At 41.8% G+C, this 24201-nt stretch overlaps 1 protein-coding gene across 1 annotated transcript in view; it reads right to left on the bottom strand.

Annotated features, from left to right (window-relative positions):
* The window catches only part of ATXN10 (ataxin 10), a 92545-nt gene that overhangs the window by 9884 nt on the left and 58460 nt on the right, over positions 1 to 24201 (bottom strand). Inside the window, exon 10 of the mRNA XM_056862722.1 lies at positions 5393 to 5456. Coding sequence (XP_056718700.1) covers positions 5393 to 5456 — 64 coding nt within the window. The remainder of the gene's footprint in view (positions 1 to 5392; positions 5457 to 24201) is intronic.

Genomic DNA, 24201 nt, shown 5'->3' with positions numbered 1-24201 from the left:
TGCCCCCCAGCGGCCTGGCTGATGTGCGCGCCGCCCTCCCAGCCACTGCTCTCCTTCTCTTTTTGTTCCTGCGGGGTTGGCCGCCGCGCACCCCGGCCAGCACGTTTGTCTCTGCCCCGGTGCCTGGCTCCAGTGCACGCAGCACTCCCTCCCTCCCCCCCTGCCTCGGGCCCTCCTTCCCCGAGCTCCGTGCCTGCCTCCTGGACTGGAGAAAAGGATCACTGCCAAACCCAAGAAGAAACCCTGGAGCCTCTGGTAGACACCACACATGTGTTTGAGTTTACAGGTCACAAATTTTGCAGGCCTGCCCTTATGTTAAATGTTAAAATATAGCCATTTTGGGTCTCCACTGGGGAGAACTATAGGGTATGTATGAACAAATAAACAAAGGGAAACAAAAAAAGCCTAGTTTCTGTTACCACTACCTTCTACGGGAACAGCTAATTCATTACATTGCCATTCCACCATAACTGTTTTCTCTAGTGCAAGTAGGGTTGCCAGGTCCCTTTTTGCAACCGGCGGGAGATTTTTGGGGCTGAGCCTGAGGAGGGTGGGGTTTGGGGAGGGACTTCAATGCCATAGACTCCGATTGCCAAAGTGGCCATTTTCTCCAGCAGAACTGATCTTTATCGGCTGGAGATCCGTTGTAACAGCAGGAGATCTTCTGCTATTACCTGGAGGTTGGCAACCCTAAATGCAAGCCTATGAAAATACGGCCATTTTGTTTTTCTGCCACCAACTGAACATAAATAAAAGGAGCCACAAGTTGTGCACTTGGCCACCCATTTCAAGCCATTCTCCTGTCCCAGCCGGCTGAAGAAAAACCTCTTTTTACCCTCCTACCTCTCTTGCTTCTGCTCTCCTCAGCAGTGCGGCCTGTTTTCACAGCATGGAGCCTAGTCTGGGCTCCTCTTTCACGAGGCGATGCCGATCTGCTCCCCCACAACAAACTGCCATTGTTATGGACCATAGCAACCGGGTTTCTACTCGATTTATCCTGAGGTTTCATGAACCACAATTATACTAGCTTCTGCCATGAGGTCAAAAAGTATTTAGAATCTACCTCTGAAATGACGGTCCAACCGAACATAATGACAGAAAATTTTCTTCAAGTGGGTGTATGTAAAAATTAGCTTGTGTTTATGCTTTCAATATTTTATCCAAACTAAAGGCTCAGTTATGTGTGGATCCACAACAACTATTGTAATAAGAGAGCAAAGAAGAAAACCACAGGTTTTCCTTTCACAAAATGCTGCCAACTTTGGCTCCTCTCAAGCAAGGGGGCTGCACGTTATCCCAGAATGGCAGGATGGGCTTCTCCCTTCAAACATCACCAGCGTTTTGGTTATGGGGATGGCTGCCAGATGGATGTTAATGCAACACAGAAGCTTTGCTGTACAGGTCTTTCGACTCATTTTAATCAGGCCAGCGTTCAATGACACACCATCCTCCGAACCTTTTGCGACCGACAACACAAAAACATGTGTGCAAGAACTGAGTGCAGCTGAAGAATAAGATTGCTCTGGCTGCAGTCCTGAAACCGCTTATTCTGAAGTGGTTCCAGAGACTTCCATGTGGCTACACTACAGTTGCTTCTCCCTCCCAAGCACAAATGAAACTGACAGAAAGTTGCTACTAAATTCAATATTTCACCAACACTGAATCACTAATTGATTGGGACTAGATGGAAATCTTAGCAGATAAGCTCTTTACTGATTTCTGACAGAGAAGAGGATCCACTTTCTAAGGCCGTACCTTCCTTAGCTCCTAAGACAATTTCTTACCAACCATGGCTCCCAGGCTGGATGCATTATGCGAATTAGCCTTGTGTGGTACAAAACAGCATGGTTTAAGCTGTAGCCTCAGTTACAGTTATCAATGACAAATGAATAGAGTTTTCCCAATGGGAAGAAGCTATCCACAAAGTATATGTTTAGTATATATGGTGTGCATTAGAATATCCAAGTTCACAGGGAAGGCACAGTCTCAATCAATATGAATTGTTTAGACAGAAGAAGAGGAAGATGAAGAAGAGGAGGAGGAAGAAGTGGAAGAATCAGAGGAAGAAGAGGAAGAAGAAGAGGAAGAAGAGTTGGTTTTTAAATGCCGACTTTCTCTACCACTTAAGGAAGAATCAAACCTTCCCTTCCCCTCCCCACAACAGACACCCTGTGAGGCAGGTGGGGCTGAGAGAGCTCTAAGAGAGCTGTGATTAGCCCAAGGTCACCCAGCTGCCTTCATGTGGAAGAGTGGAGAAACCAACCCGGTTCACCAGATTAGGGTTTGCAGCTCATGTGGAGGAGCGGGGAATCAAACCTGGTTCTCCAGATTAGAGTCAATCGCTCCAAACATCTCCTCTTATCCAGTATACCATGCTGGCTCATAAGGCAAATGTAAAAGCAATCGTCAAATCATGAAGACTGATCAACTCTAGCTGTCAGATTTTCATACAAATGTAGCCAGAGGGGTACCTCTCTAACCTAACCCCCCAAAGTACCAATTCATGCCAGAATTGTAGGACGACTCTCCCATGATCTCCTAGTTAGCATTTATTCACACATCACATCAGTGGTACCATTACCATGGTTCTGTCACCCTATTTAACAATTACAGTAAAGAATCTCCCATCCTGGTAGAACCTGTACTGGAATTAAATCTTACTAGACTTGCCACCATAATTCCACTCAAAACCGTTCTGAGGATTCCTCCTAAGGCCAAAAGGAGAAACTCTGAGGGAAAGCCAACAAGAGTCTTGAAAAATGTCCAAAACTTTTCAGGTTCTCCCCCAGCCTCCAATTCCATAAGCAATTTCATAAGCAACGTTTGAAGCAAATTTTGGGGTTCCCCCTTAAACAGAATATCTGAGGGACGTCAAGGGAAGCTACATTACATATTTCAAGGCAGTAATTCCTTTCCGTTACATCATTATCTCTTTTTATCATGCCTATCTACTGCCTCCCCTTTCTTATGGGATCAATCATCAAGCCTTGACTTGCCTAACAAGCCCTTGAAAAATGCCACAGATGCAAAGACAAAGGTTTTACTTGCTAGTTACTAGTTATACTCTTCTAAAACTACACAGTATATTTAACCAGAAAGCCTCCCCCTCCCTTTTTTACCTGCCTTGTAAATTTTATAAGATTGGGGCCTGCAAGGACTGGGGTGTGCACGCACATATGTGCATATGTGTGCACATGCATGTGTAACAAAATCTCCTTCTCTTACCATATTTACTTCTTTTATGTCCTGCCGTTTTCCCCAATGGGAGCCCAAAATGGCTTGCACTGTTCTCTCCTCCTCCATTTTATCCTCTCAATAACCCTGTGAGGTAGGTTAGGCTGTGAGTGTGTGACTGGCCCAAGGTCACCCAGCTTTCATGGCAGAGTGAGGATTCAAATCTGGCTTTCTCAGATCCTAGTCATATGGGCTGTGACTCAGTGGTAGAGAATCTGCTTAGAAAGCAGAAGGTCCTAGGTTCAATCCCCAACACCTCCAGTTAAAGGGACTAGGCAAGTAGGTGATGTGAAAGACCTCTGCCTGAGACCCTGGAGAGCCACTGCTGGTCTGAGTAGGCAAGACTGACTTTGATGGACCAAGGGTCTGATTCAGTATAAGGCAGCTTGATGTTCATGTGTAGTCCAACACTAACTACTACACCACACTTGCCTCTCAACCCTTGCCTGTGGACCCAAAGGAGGGAAAGTAAGCCAGAGTCACTAGGGGGCCGGGGGAGGCCTGGTGGGTAAATCAAGCTTGCTCCCCCTCCTTCTTTAAATCTTCTCATCCTCCCGAACTTAGGTATCACTGGATTTTAGAATGAATACGCTTTGTAAGAAGAAGTTTTAAAATTAACAGCAGTCTTAAGTAAAAATAAAGGTTCCCTGTGCAAGCACCAGGTCATTCCTGACCCATGGGATGACGTCAAATCCCAACGTTTTCTAGGCAGACTTTGTTTGCGGGGTGGTTTGCCAGTGCCTTCCCCAGTCATCTTCCCTTTACCCCCAGCAAGCTGGGTACTCATTTTACCGACCTCGGAAGGATGGAAGGCTGAGTCAACCTTGAGCCGGCTACCTGAAACCAACTTCTGTTGGTATCGAACTCAGGTCGTGAGCAGAGCTTGGACTGCAGTACTGCAGCTTACCACTCTGCGCCAGGGGGCTCCTAACAGCAGTCTTACACTGAGGTATTTCTACTGGAATTCATCCATCAGTCCCAACAACAGAATCCTCTATTGTTCATTCATTAGAAAATCACCAGATACATGAGCCGAAAATATATATTTTTTCCACTGGTCAAACTCCATAAAGTATGCCGAGTTGATGAGCTGATTCCTAGCCTCCCTACCTGTTTATTTCAGCTGACCGATCAGATGGGAGTTGAAGGCAAAGCTCCACGACCAGCTACAATGACCAAGTTTGGTTCGACTCTGTTGCAAACCCTAATCCAAAGGGACAACACTGATTCTCGGCTATTCAGAATGCGAGAGAACAAGATAGAACAAAGTTGGAACAGCCCCATTTATTTCAAGACACTCCAAGGATACGTAAATTCTTCACCTGATTACTACCCTTCAAAAGAAGCATCAGTAAAGCCCATTTTAGCATGAGATGATGAGATTTAAATGTTGGTCAAACAGATTATAGACGTGCTAAAAACAAGAAATAGCATTCGTTTCCTTTTGAACTTTTCTTTGGCCTCCAATGTATTTGCATGGATGCTATTCTACAGCTCATAATTTTCCATTAAACAATCATATATTATTAAAAATAGAATTCAGAACAGAAAGACAACTAATGTACATGATAAGAATTTTAAAAAAAATCTAGAATGTGGAGAGGAAGACATGTAATGTTTTTGCTGGCTTTAATATGCGTAGCTGAGTTCGTTCTCTTTTACTATTATTACTTTTATCTATAACGTTATGTAATTCTGATTGATTTTTTTTCTTTCCCCCAATTCTGTGAATTTTATGTATGTAATAAAGTTTTTTATTAAAAAGGGGGGAAAGAATTTTTTAAAATAATCCCCAAATGCACAAAAAATTTAGGTTTTGAACAAAAGGTAAAGCAAAGTGTAATTTTTTTTCTGAAGATCACTGTTAGCATGATAAGGTAGGTTTATTAGTGATAAATTAGTACATCACAACACTGGAGCTGGTGGGCAACAGTGGGATCTTTAAAACATTTAAACTTTCAATTCTATTTGGGTTAGTCTCTTTGAAACTGATAAATTAACCTCTCCTTGGACTTTGCCCTTGAGACCTTTCTCAAGACAACAGAACAGCTCTACATGCCTCCCACTAAGAAACATTCACATGTATTACCTCGCACTCCCATTGCCATTTATGCTAGAATAAATTCTTTACAAGCTTAGAACATTACTAAAAGGATACAAGGATTATTGTCATCAATGCTGCAGTTATCCAGTATCAGGGGAATGCCATCTAGCTCATAAACCTGTAATAAAAGAGAAGAAAAGCATTTAGTAAAATATTTCTCTTTGGTTAGAAGGCGATAAAAATCCACAATCCTAACCCATACACAACCCTAACCCTAACTCTATACAGCCATAATCAGATATAACCATGGTTATCTGAAGAGCAGGATGCAAAACCGTGGCTGGAAGTGGGTTTGAACACTATGATTTGCATTAACCGCAGTTATTTATGCGTAGTTATTTATAGCTGTACTAAGCTATTCCCTGCTTCTCCAGCCTTTCTGCTTGCTACGAGAGAGGCAGTTTTCACTGGTGTCTAAAGGTGTGAAAGCTTAAGGGGGGAAGAGAGGACACTATTTTTTCCTGCAGTATTTTTCAATTTCAATGGGGGGAAAACCAGAAATGTTGGGGCACAATGAGAAAAATTCATTTGAATTTTTTTTCCTTTTGGAATGAGCAACATCCTTTTCAAGACAAGATGTTACTCAAAACGTTTAATATGAAGATGGTTATGTAAGAATATGCAAGATAATTATAATTTCTGTGCATACTATACACATATACAACACATTCTCAAAGATACATTAATCATTTAAATAACGAATTTTGTCCACAGTTGCCATGCCGTAATGTGTACGATGAAGATAGAAGAGTTAAATGTTGCCAGTGTTGTAAACTTTAACTAGATATTCCAATATTCCTGAGATGGTTTTTCTCAAAATAAAATAGTTTCTTTTGTTTACTACGGAATTTGTTTTTTTCTGTTTTCAACACCCCATTACCTCGCATATGGCAAAAAACATGAAAATGCAGAAAATACCGAAACTCTAAATTAAATTCCATAATTATGTCAAATAGTACAATTATATATGCTATATTATGATACTTTTATATTATTAACAGCAGTAAAATAAGTTGAGGTTTGTAAGAAAGTATTCTACATATTTGTTTCTCCCCAACATGACACATCCCTCACCCAAGAAACCCACATTTTCTCCTCAATGGCCTCAAAATTTCTAAAATTGTACATCTCTGTTATTATCTCCAATCTAAATCGTGACAAGCAGTGCAAACGTAGTTACTCCAATCTAAGCCAATTGATTTCAATAGGCTTACAATGGAGTAACACTGCATAGGATTGCACTATTAAACATACATTTGGAAAGATTTCTGCAACAAACAACATTTAATACCAATGCACCAAACAGAATCCCGACCATAGAGATCTGGATGGATAAATCCTATGAATATATAACAATGGCACAACTGACTGAAATATTACAAATGAACAATCAAAAACAAAATAAAGACAAATGGACACCTTTCTATGAATACATTACAACTAAAAAATAAATTAGACTCCAAGAGCCACAGTAGGTTAAAGGTGGAGCTTAAATCCACCCTGCTAGAAAAATAATTGTATTAATAAAAGATGTAAGGGGGTAGTACTAGGCGTCGCACCGCTAAATACTATTTTAATAACTTATTGATGTTTTTTTTCTTTCCTTCTCCCTATCCCTTTTTCCTTTTTGTACCCCTATTTATCGTTGAAAATCAATAAAACTATTTAATAAAAAAAACACCAATGCACCCAGCCCAAGAGCTACATATATTGTTTTAATGGTTCATTTTACTATAAAAATGTGTTCTGTCCATTAAGGCAATGCACAGTCTTATGTAACAGCATAAGACTGACAGAAGGACATCTAGGCACATTCCTCTTGTAGAAGAAGAAGAGTTGGTTTTTATACCCCCACTTTTCTCTACCATAAGAAGACTCAAAGCAGCTTACAATTGCCTTCCCTTCCACCCCACCTTTCGAGGCAGGTGGAGCTGAGAGAGTTTTGATAGAACTGTGACTAGCCCAAGGTCACCCAGCAGGCTTCATGTGGAGGAGCAGGGAAACACACCCGGTTCTCCACATTAGAGTCCACCACTCTTAACCACTATACCATGCTGGCTGTCTTGTCTATAAAACACTTAAAAAAAATGTTTCTCCTGGCAGATATTGGTGCTGTCTGCCTTATGAAGTAAACTAAATGTATACTGCCTTAACTAATTATGACAGGAAACCAAGCAGATCCCCATCTTTTCTCCCTGCATCACTTTCATAACCTCAACCCCCCACTCCACACTATTTGCCTTGCAGGAAAAATGGAGATACCATATAGGCACCTGGCTATTTCCTTCTGAGGATGGTGAATTGAGATCATGAAAGTGACACACACCCCTGGTACTAAAAGATGACTCTCCCATCACCCACCTATTTAAGGCCTAGCATAAAGAAAATGTACTTTGAGTAAAAGGTCCAAGTTTAGCTGTAGGCAAAATTGGAGATGCCTTGCACTTCCAGCTATAAGGAGTTCCACAGATTCCTGCGCTCTGCTATGGGCACAGATGTCCTTGCAAGGGGACTGTAGGCCTTTGCTGTTAGCAGGAGTAAAGGCTCTTGACATGAGTAGGCCAGTTTCTGGCTACACGTCAAGTCCTTGGTTCTCATGCCTGTAAACTCTGTGTACAGTTTCGCTCATCCTGTTTTCCACAGCTGCACTCTAATGTTTAGTCTTCCTTCCTGGGAATCGCTTATCTCGGGGTTGCTTAGCCATGTTTACCTTCACAGCCTGTAGTGCTTTTAAACATGTAACCTGCCTATGTTTCGCCATTACCAGCCTCACCTGAATGTAGGCAGTCAGTCCTTTAATCTGTCTTTTTGCTCCTAATAAAGTATTACTGCTTCAGAGCTACCTGCCTGGATGCGTTTGCTTATGGGATGCTAGGGACAGATGCCTGATCCTGACAGGGACCACCCAAACTGTTGGCTCTGGCATGAGGATGTGCTTGTGCATTCCCTGCACAAGGGGCTTTTAACACATGGTGAGAGGCTTAGGGGAAAAAAGATGTGGCGGATCACCTGAAAGTATTCCCAGCCCCTCTTGAGCCAGTTCAACTTATCCTCAGCAAAAAGGCAAAGGCGAGAGAGTGGAATGACGGATTATAAGCCGACGAGAAGAGCCAAACAGCAATTGGGTGCCACTTTGGTTCAGTGCAAAAGTAATGCTGCCAATATCTTAACCGTGGTTAAAGTATTAAGAACCATGCACGCTCTCATGCAGTCTCTGGACCAGCTCCCACCATGCGAAATGGCCTGAATGAAGAGGTCAGAAGGTCTCCACATTTATATCATTCCACAAAATGTGCAAAAGAGAAACAGTTCAGGTGGACATGCTTTTTTAAAAATTCTTTTTTAAAAAATATACTTTTAATAGATAATCAACAATAGATATATACATAAACTAAATACAGAGTCGCATAATCACATTAAATCACGTCAAATACTTTACAGCTCTACATCAGTAATTCCTTCTCTCATAACCAAAACCATATCTTATTACAAAATAGACTTTTCTATTCTTTGGATCGTTCTTGTCCATAAGAGGTCTACACTATTAATATCATTATTTTGGGGGTAAGCAGTTAACTTCACTAAAATGTAGATCTCTTTTATTTTTATTCATTTTTTTATTATTATTTTTTTAAAAATCTGAATGCAAGCTAATAGTAAAGTAATTGAATTAGTTTATTCTTGTCTGCACATCTCTGGAAAATAACAGATCCTAACCAATTCATTTCTGTTAGCATTCTCAACTTTGGGGCCACCGTATAAATAGACACCAATCAGGTAAGCTTCTTTGTAGTTGCCGCCACAAAAACAGAGAATGGTTACTCTTCCAATTTGTCTATAACACTCCCACTAAGGAATTTAGGATGGAGTACATAGGGCTCCCGTGGCACAGAGAGGTAAGCTGCAGTACTGCAGTCCAAGCTCTGTTCACGACCTGAGTTCGATCCTATCTTAGGGGAAGCTTTCTGATTCCTCAGGTGGACATTCTTATAACAGAATCAGAACTGTATTAAGATAGAATAGTCCAGGAAGACACCGTCACTGCAATGATTACTATCATCATCTATTATTGCTAGTATAATCTGGCTTTTACTGTATAGTCTTTCCCTGGTAATCCCACATTCTGCATTGCTCACACAATACCATTGCCTCAGACAGTTTGCTATTCATATTTTTGCTCACATTTTCTTCAAATTTTGCACTCCTAGTCTTACTGCATTGTTCATTGGACATCCCATATTGTATCATTACATTTCTCTCTTTTTTTTAATTCTGCCACATGGCTGGAATCTCAGTGAGAAAGGCGGGCTATAAATAAGCCAAATTAAATTAAATAAACCATGGTTAAGGTATTAGGAATGGGCTGTGAGCTCAGGTGATTTCTCACCTTTGCCCCTTTCCTCTCTGGCATGCATTTCTCCCTCCCCTCTCTCAACTGCATTAACAATGGTTTAGAAGTATGGCTTCGTTAGAGCTACTGAGGACCGCACTTAATCAGAATTTGCAAGCCAATTCCTGGTTAGGAACAAAACCATTGAGTGTGATGGTGCCAGCGTGGTGTAGTGGTTAAGAGCAGCAGACTCTAATCTGGAGAACTAGGTTTGACTCCCCACTCCCTCACGTGAGCAGCGGACTCTAATCTGGGGAACCAGGTTCGATTCCCCACTCCTCATGAAGCCTGCTGGGTGACCTTGGGCCAGTCACAGTTCTTTCAGAACTCTCTCAGAATGCTCTTAGGCCCACCTACCTCACAAGGTGCCTGTTGGGGGTGGGGTAAAGGGAAGGTGATTGTAAGCCACTCTGAGACTCCTTATGGTAGAGAAAAGCGGGGTATAAAAACCAACTCTTCTCCTTCTGACAGAACATACAGACCTATGGCCCATTCCCAAGCTCAGAGCCATTTTTGAGGCAGTACATGATTGCACCCCTCACACTGTAGCCTGAGATCAGTTTGTAACAGAATTTGCAGAAGCACAACTAAACGGTACTTTTATTATAGCCCATTTAATTTATTTCATATTAAAACTCACAACACTGGTGCCCCAGAATGTGGGTAGGTAGTCTACTCAACTATACCTCAGATAACAATATCCCTAAACATTTTCAGATACATGTTCCAAGTCTACATTTAATTCGATTTATCTGTGAGAAAGCTGAAGTAAGATTGTTCATTTTAAGCACAGGGATTTTTACATGTCAGATGATCCCAATCATTGTTTAGCTGAGGTTTTTGTAAACTATAGATTTCAGATGTACAAAAGCTCCCAAAATCAAAACAATCCAATTGCATGCACAATAAAAACCCAATTTTCAGCTATCTTATATCATATCTCAATATACCAATTGAGAAAATACAGTCTAGAATATATTTGTTTAAAATATTTGGAGATGTCTGGGCATGCCAACACAGAATGTAAAGCTCTCTCTTTGACACTGTAATTACTGAGATATTCAGACAGTTTTCATTCCAGAAGGTATACATCAAGCTAATTTCTGATGGGAAGTTCAGCACCAACAGAAAATGCACACTACAAGGCTTGAGTGCCTTTCATATGTCTGAAGATTCAGCTCATGATTTGCAGTCCTGATAATATCAGCATTAACTGGAAACAATAAAGCCACTTTTGACCTTTGGTCACTGCAAAGAACAGCTCATAGAATGTGAGGGGAGCTGTGGACTCAGAAGTCGGTATGGGACACAGTTAGGAAGGATAGCCCCTCACCCAGCAAATACAGCACAACAGTTAAGAGACTTTCTTTCCCTAGATTTAACAGCCTCTGGCTATCCATCAACCAATTCAACACTTTAAAATGGGGAGATGAAATTTAATTTTTCCTTGACGCTATAAAGAGAAAAGTTGCCACATCTCTCACGCAATTGACCGATCTATTTAACAGCAGATATCGCAGTATCCGCTTCTCAGAAAGTGTCTTTAGCTGTTTTATCCAGGGAGTGATCTATTTATTTAGTGCCATATTATTTTGTGGACATGCTAAAACAATGTGGGCTAGGGAGTCTATTTGATCCAGACAAATGGTCATTTTCGTTCTTCTGCAGTAATTTTCTTGTATCACCCTTGTGTCTCGGCTGAGTCTAGGACATTACATCTTGCGAATAAGAAAGCTCGTCTGAACTTATGAATTTCTAAGCAGTGGAAATAGTCTGGCAAGGAGAAAGTTCTGTTGAAGGGTATCTGGAAGAAGCAAGGTGAACATTTACGATTTGCGTCCTTAAACACTAAGGACCAATCCTCATTTAAGATCTTATTTTGAAATTGTTTACAGCTAAGAGACTAACCTGTGAGCCAGGAAGCTCCCAGACCAAGACTCACCTAATCACTGGACAGCTTTAGGAAAGTGACTACTGGTCTCAGGACTCTACTCCCCATAAGTAACATGGAGAAAATAACAATAACTTACCTAAACAAGTGGTGGTGAACCTGGACTTCCAGAGTTCCTGTGAACCAGGACTAGTAATCCCTGAACCAGGGCTTGCAACAGTCTGACCAATGCAAGGAGGGGGGGGGGCAAGTGCCACAGCTCATTCCCAACCCAGACAACTTACTTCCGCATGTGTGCCTAAGGTTGCCAACAACCTGGGGAAAAATGTCCTGTCCCTTTAACAGCCGCTTACTGGGATACTGTAGACCAGGCGATGTCATTTACCTCCATGCCATGAGAAGTGCCATTTGCACATTTCCACACATGAAGCTGCTATTAAAGGGACAGGATATTTTCATCTCCAGGTCGCTTGCACCTGCCCAATGTATATGAAGCACTTTGAGCTTTTAGGACAAGTGATGCAAAAACACTGAATGTTGTTATAAGCCCCAAAGCCTTTGCTTCATTTTCTCCTGATCTGCACCTATCATTCCTGAAAAACAAAATCCAGGACTACTTTGCAAAGTCAGTCCTAAAACAGAGGAAGTTATAAGCCCCAAAGCCTTTGCTTCATTTTCTCCTGATCTGCACCTATCATTCTTGAAAAACAAAATCCAGGACTACTTTGCAAAGTCAGTCCTAAAACAGAGGAAGTTATGCAAAAGGACGATACAGATATGCTGAAATGGTACATAAGAAAGGCCCTACTGGATCAGACCAAGGCCCATCAAGTCCAGCAGTCTGTTCACACAATGGCCAACCAAGTGCCTCTAGGAAGCCACAAACAAGACGACTGCAGCAGCACCATCCTGCCTGTGTTCCACCGCACCCAAAATAATAGGCATGCTCGTCTGATACTAGAGAGAATAGGTATGCAGCATGACTAGTATCCATTCTAACTAATAGCCATGAATACCCCTTTCCTCCATGAATATGTCTACTCCCCTCTTAAAGCCCTCCAAGCTGGAAGCCATCACCACATCCTGGGGCAGGGAGTTCCACAATTTAACTATGCGTTGTGTGAAAAAATACTTCCTTTTATCTGTTTTGAATCTCTCACCTTCCAGCTTCAGCAGATGACCCCGTGTTCTAGTATTATGGGAGAGGGAGAAAAACGTCTCCCTGTCCACTCTCTCCAAACCCTGCATAATTTTATAGACCTCTATCATGTCTCTCCTTAGCCGCCTTCTTTCCAAGCTAAACAGCCCTAAGCGTCTTAACAGCTCCCCATAGGACAGTTGCTCTAGTCCCCTAATCATTTTGGTTGCTCGTTTCTGCACCTTCTCAAGCTCTGTAATATTCTTTTTTTAGGTGTGGTGACTGTACACAGTATTCCAAGTATGGTCTCACCATAGATTTGTATAAGAGCAGTATGATATCAGCAGTTTTATTCTCTATTCCTTGTCTAATTATGGCCAGCATGGAATTTTCCTTTTTTACAGCAGCCGCACACTGGGTTGGCATCTTCATCGAACTATCCACTACCACCCCAAGATCCCTTTCTTGGTCTGTCGCTGCCAGCACAGATCCCATCAGTGTATATGTGAAGTTGGGATTTTTTGCCCCAATATGCATCACTTTACACTTACATTGAATCTCATTTGCCATTTTAATGCCCATTCTTCCAGTATGTAGAGATCCTTCTGGAGCATCTTGGCATGGGACTTAGTTTGATTTTGCAGATGTAGTAAAGTCTAGCTGGTCCTGCTGTAAACCTCCATAGAGATATTCTGCAAAAGTCTATCAGGAGACTATTAAAAACCAGGAACCACACAGGAGGGAGAGTACACACTTTCCTCCTTCCTGTAGGAAATCGCTTGTCTTCCTTTTCTGGCTCCAAGGAGGCCATCATGGAGACAAAATATTAACAACCATACCAATATCATCCATAAAGGCATCACAATGCCTCAGCCTCTACATCTACCAAGAACTTGGAAATTTGCAAGATATGCTACAAGATAAGCTTTTTACTAGAAATATGCTGCATATTATTGCTGCCCTGACAGAATCCCCCATAGAGTAAAAAAATAAAAAATAAAGAAAATAAAAGAGTACAAAAAAAGAGGGTGAGTGACTAAACTTACATCCTCCCTTCGAAGCAGATTTTCTTTTCTGAATTAGCATTTGCAGAAGGAACAAGAATGCCATAATCCATACTGTTACTCACATCTCCATATATGCATACATTTTTGCATGCCACTTAACTCAAAAGGTCTCAAACCTCTCAATTCTGGGGAGTTAACACAAGCCCATCTCTGTCAAGTCAAGTTTATTAATATGGTCAATTGACCAATCACGTGCCAACATATCAAAATTTCCAGACACAATAGTTCTGCACCGCAGAATCACAGACTGCCTGTACATATAAAGGTGTAAGGTCAATAAAAGCAAACCCTGGTTGAAATTATCACATTAAAATTGATAAAATTGTAACATATTCTAACAATCATTCTCTAATAAAGCTCTAATAAAGAGTATTTTAATAGCAACAGGGCAGAACTTGGCAGTTTGGAGCGTAAGCGGAGGGTCCTCTCCTAATAAGAGCTTCTTTGCCAAAAGCTCAACTGACTCATCAGGGAATTTACCAAGTAGGGGGGAGATAAGCTTTGATCTAACTTCGTGGTAGAATGGGCAACATATCAGTGCATGTTCGATAGTTTCAATGTCCCCTGTTCCACACCGACAAAACCTCTCTGATCTAGGGATCTTCTTATTCAAGCCCATCTCTGCAAAAAGATTGCTATAAAAAAAGAGTTTACATAGATGCTGGTCACAGCAGCGCGTATCTCTCAGAAATGGCCCAGCTCATCAGCTGTGAACCTCTCACAAAGCACAGCGACTGACCAGATTATAAAAGAAAGGGAGCTGCTGAAGTGAAGTTTATTTGCTACAGCAAATGGAATATCCCTCTGCATGTGAATTAGTCAGATCTAGAGTGTGGTAACTTGACAAATGGAGCACTGGCTGCAGAGCGCACAGGGTATGCTCCTGGTACCATCTGGGCCTCCCCATTCCAAAGATCCTACCTGCTCATTGTCAATTTTTAGCTGTTCCCAAATACAGAGTGCTTTTCTTCAAGGCCAGATTAAATGCACTGCCATTGGGGGAGTTAGCAGGCAGGTTTTCAGGGGTCCCCCTTTCCGGGCGATTTTGTGATTGTGGATCAGGGAGTTTGGACACCGTTTGGCATTTTTGTTGTTGTTGATTGTATAAAGCATGACACATGGATCACAGTATACATTCAGAGGGGGGGGGGACTTGCCCTAAAGCAAGAGATAGTTGCAACGGTATCTGCTGAAACTGATCCAAATATAACCCTCACTGCAGCAAAAAATTTATCTATGGTTTTTAATGATACCTCCTTTTAACTGTACTGCTCAGAATTTGTATTCCTGCTTGTTTATTTCTGTATTATTGAATTTATTGAATTTGTTTTGCTCACGACCTGTTGGTCCGCGAGCATAAAGAACAGAATAAAGGAAAGAATAAAGGGGGGGAAAGTGAAGTTTATATGTAAAAAAAACCCAAACTCTCCAAACAAAAGTACCTACACAGCAAGGTTCACAGAAAGATAAGTCATTTATCCCCTATCATTCATAGATCTCAGAACCTATGATAGAGGCCCTCTGGCTTATAATAGACGCAACTGTGGCTTGTGGCAAACAAGTCTATTATTGGAAGCCACCACATCCTGAAAATCTGCTGAAAGACTTGTGGACGGAGGCTCCTTTCCTCAGGATGTACGCTGGAATGGCAAAGACTCTGACGGGACGTTCATTTCCCTGATGAGATGGATGGCGTAAGGAAAAGATCAGATCCTGTTGTGGCCACACCAGGATGTCCCACACCCTGGCCACCTTTTCCAAGTCCAACTATGATCACTGCACCCATTTGATTGCTAAGGATCATGTAACTCTCCTGACAGTATAAAAACTTCAGATGTGAACACATGACATAATAGAAAAGATTTGATCTGCTCTATGAGGAGCAGTTAAAACGCTTAGGGCTGTTTAGCTTGGAAAGAAGGCGGTTAAGGGGAGACGTGACAGAGGTCTATAAAATTATGCATGGTATGGAGAGAGTGGACAGGGAGAAGCTTTTCTCCTTCTCTCATAATACTAGAACGTGGGGTCATCTGCTGAAGCTGGAGGGTGAGAGATTCAAAACTGATAAAAGGAAGTATTTCTTCACAGAACACATAGTTAAATTGTGGAACTCTCTGCCCCAGGAGGTGGTGATGGCTGCCAGCATGGAGGGCTTTAAGAGGGGGGTGGACATGTTCATGGAGGGCTATTCATGGCTACTAGTAAAAATGGATACTAGTCAAGATGCATATCTATTCTCTCCAGGATCAGAGGAGCATGCCTATTATATTAGGTGGTTTGGAACACAGGCAGGACAATGCTGCTGCAGTTGCCTTGTTTGTGGGCTTCCCAGAGGCACTTGGTTGGCCGTTGTGAATGTATGAATTTATTTTTACAGCATTAGCCAGAACACCACAGCCAGATTGGCCACTGTGTGAACAGACTGCTGGACTTGATGGACCTTGGTCTGATCCAGCATGGCCTTTCTTATGTTCTTATGATTTCTTGCAACAGATATAAACAGAATGCTGGTCTTCCTTTCCTGAAACCATCAGATGGAACTCCTGTCTACCAAACACAATTCAACTAGCATTTTGCACCGACAACCTTTTGTGAACATAAATGGAATTAAACACTAATTCACAGGGTGAGGTCGCTATTGAGCACAGGCAGGTTCGGAGTCCCTTGCCCTAGAAAAGATCTCCCGTGCCTTTTCTCTCTCCTTTCCTTCTGGTACAATCTAGCCTGGCCACCCTCCACCATGCCCACCGGCTCTCCACTTGCCTTTACTCAGAGCCATGGATGGATATGGCTTCCATGAATCTGTCTAACCCCCTTATAAAGGCACCTGCGCTCATGGTGATCACTACTCTAGAACTCTCTGGAGTTTGTTTCCCTGCTCCTCCACGTGAAGCCTGCTGGGTGACCTTGGGTTACCCCACAGTTCTCTTTGAACTTTCTCAGCCTCATGTACCTCACAAGGTGCCTGTTACGGGGATAGGAAGGGAAGGTGATAGTAAGCCACTTTGAGACTCCTTAAAGGTAGAGTAAAAGCGGGGTATAAAAACCAACTCTTCTTCTCCCCAGAAAAATGTGTCACCCCGTTCTGTTGCTATCTTCTGCCAACAGATAAAGACTTTTTTTCCCCTGTTTGGTATTCCTTCGGTGATCCCTCTCTCTTTTCCTGCCCAATGTTTTAATTCGTTTGGTGTTTTTGCATGTATTTTAGCTCTGATTTTAGTTGTTTTAATTGTGTGTTTTTATTGGTTTTAAGATGTGATTTTACTATGAATGCTTTTTAAAAAAATTGTTAGCCACCTTGGTGACCCTTATTAGGGCAGAAAAATGAGAAATTTTGTAAAATAAAAAAATAAAAAATACATCCAGCAGCAGTGAATTCCACAGTTTGATTACTCATTGGGAAAAGAACTATTTCCTATTGTCTGTACTGAACAAACTGCCCATCAACTTCATTGAGTGTACCCAAGCTCTAGTATTATGGAAGGGAGAAAAGCTTTTTGATATCAATTTCCCCTGCTCCATATATAATTTTATGAACCTCTATCATGTCTTTAGTCTTCACTTTTCTTGACTGAAAAGTCCCAGACTCTCTAGTCTTTTGTCATAGGAAAGCTGCTCCAACCTGTCCATCAATTTGGTTGACCTCTTCTGCACTTTTTCCAGCTCTGCGGTATCATTTTTCAGGTAAGGCAACCAGAACGGTACAAATTATTCCAAAGGAGGCTGCACCATAGCTATATATAGGGACATTATGTTATTGACCACTTTATTTTCAACCTCTTTCCTAATGATTCCTAACCTGGAGTTTGCCTTTTTCATTGCTGCCGCACACTGAGTCAACATTTTCACTGAGCTTTCCACTACAACCTCAAGAACTCTTTGAATCTCAGTCTCAGCCAGTTCAGGTGTTGTCAGCATATATTAGAAGTTAAGTTTTTTGTTCCGATGTGAATCACCTTACACTTACCTTACGTTTCCTTTCCTTTTATCCCTTAGAAGCTCCTTGATCAATTGATCTTGAACAGCATACATCTAGTGTTGGAGGGATATAAGGACTGAAACAAATCTTGCCACTGACAATGTAGCCTTGGGGTCCCTATCACTTAGTAAAAAAGGCATTATGTCAGTCACAGAGGCACTTGATTTGTATATTAAAAGGGGGGAAATATAGTGCGATCGAAGTTCCTCGTAAAAGCGGCATTCCAAAAGGGCATGGGCTAATGAGTCAATAGAGCCAGAAGAGCAAGGGCAGATCCTGTCCTTGAGTATGGTATATTCAGAATTCTGCCCTGCATTACCATAGAAGGGTTAGCATTCAATCTAGCCAAGCAAAAAGCTCTACAGAGACGAGGAGTTGTTAGATAATATGTATAGGCAGGCAGACCACGTGGAGGGGGTATTCCAAAGAACTGGGATGAACAGACACGACGAGCACGAAAAGCAGTGTACACTTACCTTACACTCGCCTTCATTTGCCACACTGTTGCCAGCTCACCCAATTTAGAGAGATTCTCCTGTAGCTCTTCACAAATCATCTTGAACACGTGAAGCTGCCTTATACTGAATCAGGCCATCAAGGTCCATCAAAGTCAGTCTTGTCTACTCCGACCAGCAGTGACTCTCCAGGGTCTCAGGCAGACACATCACCTACTTGCCAGGTCCCTTTAACTGGAGGTGCTGGGGATTGAACCTGGGACCTTCTGTATGCCAAACAGGCTCTACCACTGAGCCACCATCCCAAATAATTTGGTCTCATCTGTAGACTCAGCCACTACACTGTTTACTCCAATTCCAAAACATTTATGAACAAATTAAAATAGCATCAGTCCTAATGCTGATCTTTGTGAGATCTCCACTGCTTTCTTCCCTTCATTGTGAGAACTGTCCATTTATTCCTACTCCCTACCTGCTTCCATTTACCTGTCTCCTTATCCCAGGACTAACCTTATTCAGGAGTCTTTGGTGAGGTATCTTGTCAAAAGTGTTTTGAAAGTCAAAGTATAAAATGTCTACTGAATTACTCTTGTCCAAATGCTTGTTAACCTACTCAAAGAACTCCAAAAAGTTGGTGAGCCAGACGTTTGCTTTGCAAATTCTCTCTGCAATGATCGTTTCTATTAATTACTCCCTCAGCCCCTTTTTAAAATCAGGGCGACATTCGCTACTTTCCAGTTATCTGCCACAGAGGCTGATTTTAGCAGCATTATTAGTTTCAGTTTGCCCGGCAGTCCTAGAACTTTATCTCTCATAACCTAAATTCGGCTCCGTTCTTCAAACTCCCTTCCCAAAACCAGCCACTACAGTGTGGGGACATGCCCTATATTTTCCACAGTGCGAATAGTAATCAGATGCAAATAGTAATCAGAAATATTCAGATGAGCAAAGCTGATGTATCTGTAAGAATTATATAGAAATTGCAGATGACATTTCTGAGGCTGGTGACCTCTGTCTAAGGCATAACACCTTAGTAAACAGGTGCGAATAGTAATCATAAATATTCAGATGAGAAAAGCTGATGTATCTGTAAGAATTGTATAGAAAATGGAGACGACATTTCTGAGGCTGGTGACCTCTGTCTAAGGAATAACACCATCTCATGCTGAGGTTTCAATTCCCAATTTTTGCTTGCAGGCTAGAAGCAGAGATGGGAGCACCACAACCACCCAAGTGGTGGCAATTTCCCAGAACGACACACCCTACACCCTATTGCAATTAAGAGTGGGCTTTATTACAGTTTCCGCAAGGGAACCACAGAAAGCTGTCTGCAGTGTCATTGCTGAAAATATATAATTTGACAGCTGAACAGTAGCTTCTTGTACAAAAAAATAAACCAAAACAAGCTGTAGTTTCAGTAAATTTCCCATCACTTTGCATTCTTTAGAGGAGTAAAAGAAGGGATGTTTATGAACAGTGTCACACAGGTACATCTCATAACAAGGCAAGGCAGTAGCAAACTTAAATAATAAGCAACTCGGTATGCTCACTTTCAGCTCCTCTTCCATTGATACCAGAAAGAAGGGATGCCCTGCCATGATCATCAACATGAATAACAAAAACTACTTCCCTCGTCTAGCAGCTCAAGTGACAACTGCATATTTATGCTGCAACCAAAGAGACAACAATACAATAACAATCTCCTTTATTGGCATAAATTCAAAACATGGGGTGTCTGCATAGTAACATAGAATTGTTGCAGTTAAGCATTTCTGACAAGGATAAAGAACAATAAATAAAAGGATGGCGGAATTAATAAAAGCCCTCTACTTAACTTGCTGACGAACGTTCATAGCAAGTCTCAGAAATTGTACTACTTTCTCAAGCATAGCAGGAGAGTGATTATTCAGAAAGAAAAGAGCATTAAGACAATCAAGAAAGTTTGACTTTTTTGACAAATTAGGGCCTAAAAATTTGCTGCAAATTTCTGCAGAAACCAAAGAGACATACGATGTCAGCACCTTACAAACGAATCCATTGGCTTATTTATTAACTGATATGCTCAAGGCAGATCGCCAGTATGTGTATTGAAGGATCAGTGTGTTACAGAAGCTCTTTACCATTAACAACCCATTTAAAGAAACCGTCCAGCACTTTGGGGTCAGGGGTCAGGAATATGCTGATGACACTGAGCTCCAAGCCTGCAGAAACTGCTGTCTCAATCATCAACTGGTACCTAGAGGCTGAGGTCAAGTGGCTGAGGCAGAAAAGGCAGCAGATTACTCCAGACAAGATGGAGAAGATGATGGTAAGGATGAGTTTTTAAGACCCCAGTTTGTGTCCTGAGATGCTTGAAAGAAAGGCAAACATAAACATAAATCTGCTTCCCCTACATGGAATATGACGGTCATTTACAAAGAATGGAAAAGTTTAGGGGTGCTATTAGGCCCAGCCTAAAACAGGCCCCAAACAGGTTGGCACAGGAGATAAACACACCTTCTATCAACTACATCTGATTCATCAGCTGATCTAGTCATCAGTCCTCCAGATCTAGGTTAGCCCACATCACAATGTCAGTCTTGTTTGGATGAAGCTTTACCTTAGGTCTCAGCTGACCAACAGCTCCATTCATGTCTTTATTCAGGGACTGATTTGGTAAAAATGAAAAACTGAGCTGGGTGTCAACATCTGAGTGAATTGCTGAAGTATTGCTGAAGTATCTCTACCAGCAGGCACATATAAATATCAAAGCACTAGGAGTAAAATGGAACTTTGCACCTCGCAGGAGTAAACCCAGAGGGCTGACCAGTAGTTATCCAAGGCTACCACTGGGTAGGAGTCCACAACTGCCAAGCAGTGGTCTCCATTCCTTTCCACCTCAGGCTGACAAGATGCAGAAAAGCGAGAAGTTTCACTTTCCCATTAAATGAAGATTGCTGGCCAGAACAATAGTCTTGGACCTTGCCCTAAACCCTAACCCCTAACCACTTTGAGTCTAGAAAAGCCAATATTACCTGCTGTTATGGGGATGTGCCGTGACTTTACTGTCCAGGCTTTACAGTTATAGTATCTTATGTTCTATGGTGTTTGTACAGTTATTATGATTTTAGGTTGCAGGACAGTAAAATCTACCTTCATCCACACAGCTGGAATGCATTTTAACATTTCTAAATTGTTATTTTTGAACATCAGCAGTCACTATGGCAACATAAAATGAGATATTTCTAGCTTAAAAGGTTACTTATGTTGCCTCAGATATGCAGGGCCTTGGACTGTTAAGACCAGCATCAACTCTGCCCTGCCCTTACACACTATTTATGGGAAACACAGAAAATATAATTAACATTCAGGTGTGCTGGTACAACCTACACATGCACAAACACAACCATTGTTCAATAAGTTGTTATTGGAATTATACAGAGAAATTTCTGGGGAGAATTATATGAAATTGCCACAGTACAGGGAAATATATTTCTTAAATCTATGTATCTAATTCCCAACTCTGCCCCCTCCTTGCTGATACTTAAATCCACAGATAGGGGGCAGACTGACCCCCAACAGGTTTTTTCTGCAAACTCAGGGGACCCCCTGATCTGCAGAAAAATCTGAACATTAAAATATATATATAAGGGGGGGGTAAATCCCCTCAATTTTTGAAAGCGTGTGCGTGGGCAGATCACACTCTTTAAAAATGGTGGTGGCCGCTGCCAAGAGCTGGGCCCAGCCAAGATAGGGTTGCCAGGTCCCTGTTCGCCACTGGTGGGAGGTTTTTGGGCCAGAGCCTGAGGAGGGCGGGGTTTTGAGAGGGGAGGCACTTCAATGCCATAGAGTCCAATTGCCAATGCAGCCATTTTCTCCAGGGGCACTGATCTCTATCGCTTGGAGATCAGTTGTAATAGCAGGAGATCTCCAGTTAGTACCTGGAGATTCACCACAAAAAAGAAAGGCTCTGTGCTGTATAGTTAGTAGCAAGCAAAAAAACAGCACAAAAAAATATATTATATAAACATGAAAAACTATATTTAAAGTGACAGAAGTAAATAAGACACCAAGACAAAAAACATACAAAGTGAAACAATTGGAACTATATACAATATGCACAAATGTATAGAAAGTATCAGCCTGTGTGTTGAATAAACAACAAAGTATCAATCTTTACAGTAATGTATCAATCTTCACACATTGACTAGAGTCAATATAATACAAAAGATAATCTTTTTTTCTTTTTCTTTTTTATAAAGGTAATTCACAGGCTTGAAAGGATATTCTCCAAGTCATTCCATAGCCATGCAGAGAAAGGACGTCCCAAAGACTCTGCTCTTTGAGGTTTTGAGAAGAACCGTATGGTCCACTGCAATATAGCACTTACTAAGTTTATTTCTTCTCATATCATTATGTAGCTGATGAAGCCCATACCGAAACGTGGTCACATGATCTAGACGGGACGTCCTTTCTCTGCATGGCTATGGAATGACTTGGAGAATATCCTTTCAAGCCTGTGACTTACCTTTATAAAAAAGAAAAAAAGAATATCTTTTGTATTATATTGACTCTAGTCAATGTGTGAAGATTGATACATTACTGTAAAGATTGATACTTTGTTGTTTATTCAACACACAGGCTGATACTTTCTATACATTTGTGCATATTGTATATAGTTCCAATTGTTTCACCTTGTATGTTTTTTGTCTTGGTGTCTTATTCACTTCTGTCACTTTAAATATAGTTTTTCATGTTTATATATTTTGTTGTGCTGTTTTTTTGCTTGCTAGAACCTGGAGGTTGGCAACCCTAAGCCGAGGGATTCTCCTCCCACACTAGGAGAGGAAGTATTGGGCTGCTCCGTAGGCGTCTGAGCCTGGCTCTCTGCGGCGGCCAGTCTTTAGCTAAGTGGGGGGAGGGGTGGCCTGGCTGCGCTTGACCAGCGCAGCGCCGGGCGAGCCGGCAAGAGAGCGGGGCTGGGGGGAGGAAAGAGGCCTGGAGTGATGGGGGATCCCCCCCATGAGTTTTGCAGGCCCCCCACTTATAATTATCTAACTCATAAGCAGAATAGTCATATTCTCAGGATTTGCTTGTTTAAATATTTTTAACGGGGCTGAGAACATTGCCTTAAGCTTATTTTCTGTAAAAACAGTATCTCGAGAAGTTAATTCATCTCACCAATACTATACAGAAAATACCCTACACCTCAAGCTAAAAAGAAATAGTACACTTGCTGCATAGATAAAAATCATCATATTGTGAATTATACATATGTGAAATTGCTTCCTGCAGCAACTTTCATGAGAGTATTTCCGTACTGCAGGGGTAAAAGAGAGAATGGTAAAAATGCGGTAATTAGCAAGTGAAGAAGCTCATGCACAGAAAGTTGGCCTACCAACGTAGGATACCTAGAAGTGATGCTAGCAACTATCTAGCCCACTTGGAACTGCTGATATATGTACTCTACTGGATTGGCTTAATGCTTTGACCACAGTCCCAGACATTAAAGGTAAAGGTCCCCTTGTGCAAGCACTGGGTCATTCCTGACCCATGGGGTAATGTCACATCCAGACGTTTCTTAGGCAGACTTTGTTTACGGGGTGGTTTGGCATTGCCTTCCCCAGTTGTCTACACTTTACCCCCAGCAAGCTGGGTACTCATTTTACCGACCTCGGAAGGATGGAAGGCTGAGTCAACCTTGAGCCGGCTACCTGAAACCAACTTCCGTCAGGATCGAATTCAGGTCATGAGCAGAGCTTGGACTGCAGTACTACAGCTTACCACTCTGCTCCACGGGGCTCCTAGTCATTATGTCCAAAGTTCTAGTCATTATGTCCAGTCATTATGTCCTCTGAAAGTACAGTCAACTCCACTCCACTCATACCTGGTGTATTTCCTGCCTTCAGACCTGTCCCCGTTACAGGGTTCAACTGCATGGATCCGACTTTAGAAACATACACT

This window comes from Euleptes europaea, chromosome 17 (assembly GCF_029931775.1).
Source record: "Euleptes europaea isolate rEulEur1 chromosome 17, rEulEur1.hap1, whole genome shotgun sequence".
Taxonomy (NCBI): Eukaryota; Metazoa; Chordata; class Lepidosauria; order Squamata; family Sphaerodactylidae; genus Euleptes; species Euleptes europaea.
The sequence above is the reverse complement of the archived record's forward strand: the minus strand, read 5'-3'. Positions and strand labels throughout refer to the sequence as shown.